Here is a 5479-nt window from a genome sequence, read left to right as displayed (position 1 = left end):
TTCTGGCACATTATCTCTTCTAATAACTTATGTGGGGATTGATTGGGAAATCCTTCCGTGTTCTATCCAGAATATTAATCACAAATCAATTCAGAAAACAGTGTATGGTAACAGTTTATTGAATTTATTTCATATGATCTTTAATCAATTTTTTTATTATAACAGATATTTATAAACTAACGCTACCTATTTCTACATTGTTTTCATCCCAGTTGCCTGAAATACTTTCTAATCTTTGCCTGATAAAAATTTAGATAAGAAGTCATCTGGTTTAGGTTCCCATGTATCCTTAAAGTAAGTCATTATATGATTCTTCTGTTTCCAAAAATTAACTGTCTCTTTTAGTTCCATTTGACCCTGAAATTAAAGCAAATTTCGCAGATTATTATAATAGATCATAAAACTATAAACTATGAAAAACATTTTGTTAAATTAAACAATATATTAAGTTTAAACTAAGCATTTCCAGGCGATTTTTAGGCTTAATGAAGAAGTGTCGCATGTTTAAGCAGTACCACACTTCAACAAATTATGTTGGAGACAGTTTGTAATGTATTGTACACAAATTGCTCTTCGAAGTGAACTATGGCCAATGTATAAAAAAAATTAAATTATCAAATTTGGTCCTACCAGTACTTTAAAGTCATTTGGTACCTATATTAACAAAAGTAAATTAACCATCTCACCTTAATCACTAACATATCAATAATACGAATATCTTTTATTTCTCCATGTTTTTTAAATTCATGTCTAAGCTTCTCTTTGCATTGTTCGACGGTTTTTGGGATGTCATACTGCTTAACTACAACATGAAGTTCACTGTAAGTAAACTTATTTATTTAAAACGACTTAACCTTGACTTTAAAAATTTTTCTTTAGGTCTCACTGCTTACATTAAGCAACTACCAAAAAATACAATTTTCATCAATGTAACTCAGACATAGATAAACTCGAATCCTGGAAAATACTCTTCCAAGACATAATATTTTTGTATGTTTATTTATTTTATAAAAATTACCCTCTGAGATTGGTCACATATTTCCAATTTTCTAAATTAATTTTGCTTTGCTCTGACAAATCTACTGGAAAAGTTCTCTACTCAATTTGCCCTTCCCCTTTTGAAATCTAAGCCTTGAAACACATTGTGTGATAGATTTTCTGAACTCTTGCGCAACATTTACTAATTTTCTTTTCTTCTTGCCTCTGAAAGTGTTTCACTTTATTACATTTGTGTTGGGGTACCAGATATTTGAAGGGCAAGTCAGGTGTTCCAATCTATTGATTATTGACTTATTTTTGGATGCACTCACACTACATTCTGGAAATTTAACCAAGCAGTAATGCAAGGAATGACTAAATTTTAAATCATATCATTGAGAGATTTTTCACAATTATGTATGTGTTAATGTGCCAAACTACATTAGATTACTAATTTCTCACCACAAAACTGTTAGGACATGACTTAAACTTTAATTTTAATCTTATTTATGTGGGTAAATTCCCAGACTGTAGTCTCAGTGGAATAATAGATATGACAGCTCGAAATTACCTTCTTCCAGATTCTGATATCAATAAATCCAAATACCTAACCTGCCTCCCAGATGACTGGTTCTCCAATATAAATATAATGAAGTGGTGCTTTTCTAGCTTCGCAAATTATCAGAAACACTAAAGGTTGTAAGACAACAAAGGCAATCAGTGTTTGGGATTTGAGAAAATTTATAATCTACAAAACAATATATTAGAAGATCTGAAGACTTAAATGGGAGAAACTTTGCCAAAAGATTTTCCAACGCAAAAGAAAATTAATTTTTAAGATTGGAGAAACATGACCAGTGGTAAACATCATTTTTTGGTTATATAAACATTGATTAAATGGATTACATAAACTTAAAGTTATGCATTTTAGTCACAAACCTATGAAAGGTAGTTGACGATACCAGGCCTTGTATAAATTTAATGCTCTTTTTCTCGCTTCTTCTTTATCCAGTGATAAGATCGGCTTTACTTGCTTTAAGGTTTGTCGTACGGTTTGTTGAGCCATTGCAAATTTTTATCCAATTTGAAATCTAAAATTTCGAAAAGATAAATTAATGAGCTGCCACTAATAGATTGTATGAATATTGTGCCAAATGGATGACAATTGTACCATTTTTTGACAAAACCGAAGAATTATTACGAAAACTCAGAACATACGTTTTGTAAAGTAAAGGTACATGAAGCTAAACAGAGATACAACCAGAAATTACACAAACGTTTGACCAGCTGAATTCGAGCAAAATTGGAAATAAAAATAACTTAAATTAATTATATTTTTAATATGTCCATTGTAATGCTATCTTAGTCCATACCTTTATTGTGCAAACAGTATCACTTTTCGCACGATTGTGCACTTATGAACAACCCTATTAATAATCAAAAATAAAAACTTGGGATCCCCTAACATTTGACAGAGAACGTGGCATTGACAAGTGACAAGGCAAATCTTGTGGATCCTAACCATAAAAATGTATATAAACAAATAGAATCTTTACTTTATTTGTGAATTTTCTCCGTTAAAGCTAATCAAGAATCAGAAATTCGGTTCAAAGACGTCGAACATATTAGCAATTGGAATCTCTGGGTAAACACGAATAGCGTCAAAAATTCGAATTGAAAGACACAGCAACTAGTTTAATGCGATAGCCATTTGGGTTGCTCATTTGATTGGAAGTTAAAATTTTGAAAATGGTTATAATTACGCACTCCTGCTCTTTTAAAAATTTTAAAGAAAATTTTAACCTTTTGAAGTTATGTTTGATGCCCAAATTGTCAGATATGGATCTTATACTGACCCTGGACACCTCCAGTGAGGCTCTGAAACCTTAAAAATACAGTAGAATAACCAGAACGTAGATTGACTTTAGAGCAATATTAGAGCACATCTAGTTAGTTAATATGATCTGTATTTTAAATACCTTTACTATTCAGTTTCCCAAACTATCAGTGCTTAAAATTTGAAAAGTTGTTAAGATTGGATAAATAGTTATATCTCGATCTTGAAATTCACTTGTCCTCAATACATTTTGGATGAAAGATCCACATTTCCATCAACATCATGTTATTATCTGTAAGGAAAGTAAGATATCTGATTTATCGATGATCCCAGAACTTTGTCGATCACATTTCCTCACAGGCTTCTTCTAGTTCAAACATATATGCACCAGTAGCCAGAACAGAAAATAATTCAAGATAAAACTGAATCATATTATCTTCTTTTTTGCAAGTAAAGAGTATTGATGTATCAAATAATGGCCACAAAACTTGGAATAACTTCTAAATTTTATAAAAAGAACATGTTCAAGTAATGTCCTGAGTGTTGACGGCTCTAAACTAACAATTTTGGGCATCTGTGATATTACTTTAAAGTACAAAAATGCATCAATCACGACTCCTATATTTATTGTTGATTGAGGCATGTATCTTTTAAGTAGATAGGTTCTCACTGAACTAGATATTAATCAGTAGAGGTACCTCAGAACTATTTCTTGCAAATCCTCCCAGCTTGGTTTAGATAACACTTGTATTTTGTTAGTTATAGTCACAATAACGTTGCTTCTACTATTTCTTGAAGAAAAGTAAACCTTTTGTGTAAATAGAACTCGATTATTGTTGTTATGGTGCATCTATCCTAAACTAAGGTCAGTTAACCTTCTTGGTAAAAAGATATCTGTAACTTTGTTGTTGCGCTATAGCGATGTGAGTAGCCGAAACTAGCTAGGGTGACAGAAAATATCTGTTCCGGTTTCACAGGTAGTGCTTGCATATTTTATAGATGGCGCAGCCAGTCATAAAAAAACAAAGTTTGCTTGGCAAACGACAGTATGCTGATGCAGTTTTTCTAATTTATTGTGTATTTCTTCTTAGTAAATAATTTGAGAATAGTAAATAAGTTTTGTTACTGTTAGATTTGATAAAATTAAATTAATTTATGTGAATTTAGAAAAAAATTTAATCAAAAACACAAAAATCCAACGCGTCTTAACTCGCTAGGTAAATAATGAGCCATGTACGTGTCGTTATTAATCTTTATTAGAAGCAAGGAAGGAAAACATATTTCAAAGTGAGTCAACGCACCCAATTATAGTGTCTCTCAAAGAGCGCTCATGTTTTAATTATTTCTAAGAGAATAAGGTCCTTCTATAATCCGTATCTACAAAGGACACTAAGTGAGTGATATGGATAAACCATGATAAAGGGTAAGTATTTTAATGTCTTACTGAAACATGGTATCTAGTTTAGAAACGCAAATGTCCTTGACAGTGTATCAAAATATCAAAAACGAAAAAAAAAATTGTTATAGTGTTATTAACGCCATGAATTTATAATCTTACCCATACAAATTTGCAAAAATTAACGAAAATTAACTATTAATTTATTGTGTAATTAATATGTGGCTTTAGAAATACACCATTTCTCACGTTTATAGTATTGCATTTATAACATAGAATTTACTGTAGGAAATGTCGAAGGTGTTTAATATTATATTGCATATTTTCATATTTTTAACAATGTTTTTATCATCAGAGTTATAAGCATTTTTTAGCAATTCCTCATCTACGTTGTCAATTAATTCAATTTAGCCACATGCGAAAATGTAAAATGAAAATGAAAATTATTCTGTACTTCTTCTAAAGATTTATTTTGTTCGTTACTGGTGAGTTTCTTAGTGGTCATCCAGTTTTGAGTCTTTTTTTCCATTTGTCTTAGTCGTTCGCCCCGTTGCGGCTTATCCATATTAGCAATATAAACGACGTCGTATTCAGCTACATAAAAGTATGATTTGTTTGTGATGAGAATAGCGAGATTGAATTTTTTCAGAAAAAGAAATACCAGCAAACAAATATTCTGTTATTTGCTGACTGTTCCCAGTGGAGGCTGGCGATTTTTTTATGTCTCGATAGTTGAAACCCATTTGGTGACGGAGTTTTATCATTTTAATGGAAAATGTTTTGCTGTATGGAATGAATGCCATTTCATAATCAGTGAACATATTCAATTTTTTAATTACCTAAAGTTGATATTTAAGAAAGTACACAGCTTTATTTTTAAATTTTGATTAAGCAATATTATTTCCGATTTTCAACTTCGATTGTCATATATGTGGAATCACGCCTATGATGAAACATAAATGTTATCTAAATTCGCCTTTTACAGGTAAGCTAACCAGGATTTCCTATTAGATCCACCTATGACATGGCCATTAAATCAACATGATTGTTCCATCACTGAGAGTGACTATTTGCGTAAAATTTAATCTTTCTAATGAAATTCAAATTCAGTTACAACATTCGAAGGCATGTATTCAAGCACTCGTAAATTCATGTTGTCATTCAAAAATCATCTCCTGTGTGTTAATGCTTCATCCTGTAAATCATATCTTCGTACCTGGAGCAAAATTAGACTATTTTATATTTACTCCACATCGAGACAAGAGGAG

The 5479-nt window shown here is 31.1% G+C and overlaps 1 protein-coding gene across 4 annotated transcripts; it reads right to left on the bottom strand.

Annotated features, from left to right (window-relative positions):
- Positions 1-101: 101 nt before the first annotated feature.
- ND-B14 (NADH dehydrogenase (ubiquinone) B14 subunit) lies at positions 102-3666 on the bottom strand. Of its 4 annotated transcripts, XM_066282399.1 has the most exons (5): positions 3514-3653; positions 2958-3107; positions 1918-2069; positions 687-802; positions 102-357 (listed from the first exon to the last, which is right to left on the bottom strand). In XM_066282399.1, the coding sequence occupies exons 3-5, from the start codon at positions 2042-2044 to the stop codon at positions 229-231; spliced, it is 372 nt and encodes a 123-aa protein (XP_066138496.1). In that variant the 5' UTR covers positions 2045-2069; positions 2958-3107; positions 3514-3653; the 3' UTR covers positions 102-228. The 4 variants fall into 4 exon arrangements, with proteins under 4 accessions (XP_066138496.1, XP_066138494.1, XP_066138495.1 ...); XM_066282397.1 differs by lacking the exon at positions 2958-3107 and having other exon boundaries at positions 3514-3666; XM_066282398.1 differs by lacking the exons at positions 2958-3107; positions 3514-3653 and adding an exon at positions 2352-2446.
- Between the last annotated feature and the right edge of the window lie 1813 nt (positions 3667-5479).

Source organism: Euwallacea fornicatus, chromosome 5 (assembly GCF_040115645.1).
Source record: "Euwallacea fornicatus isolate EFF26 chromosome 5, ASM4011564v1, whole genome shotgun sequence".
Taxonomy (NCBI): domain Eukaryota; kingdom Metazoa; phylum Arthropoda; class Insecta; order Coleoptera; family Curculionidae; genus Euwallacea; species Euwallacea fornicatus.
This window is presented reverse-complemented; position numbering and strand designations above follow the sequence as displayed.

Coding starts and splice junctions, on each gene's coding strand:
- ND-B14 (XM_066282397.1), bottom strand. CDS start 2,044: ATGGCTCAACAAACCGTACGACAAACCTTAAAGCAAGTAAAGCCGATC. Junction 803..1,917: donor TCGTCAACTACCTTTCATAG/GTTTGTGACTAA, acceptor TTCATGTTGTAG/TTAAGCAGTATGACATCCCA. Junction 358..686: donor TTGATATGTTAGTGATTAAG/GTGAGATGGTTA, acceptor CTTTAATTTCAG/GGTCAAATGGAACTAAAAGA.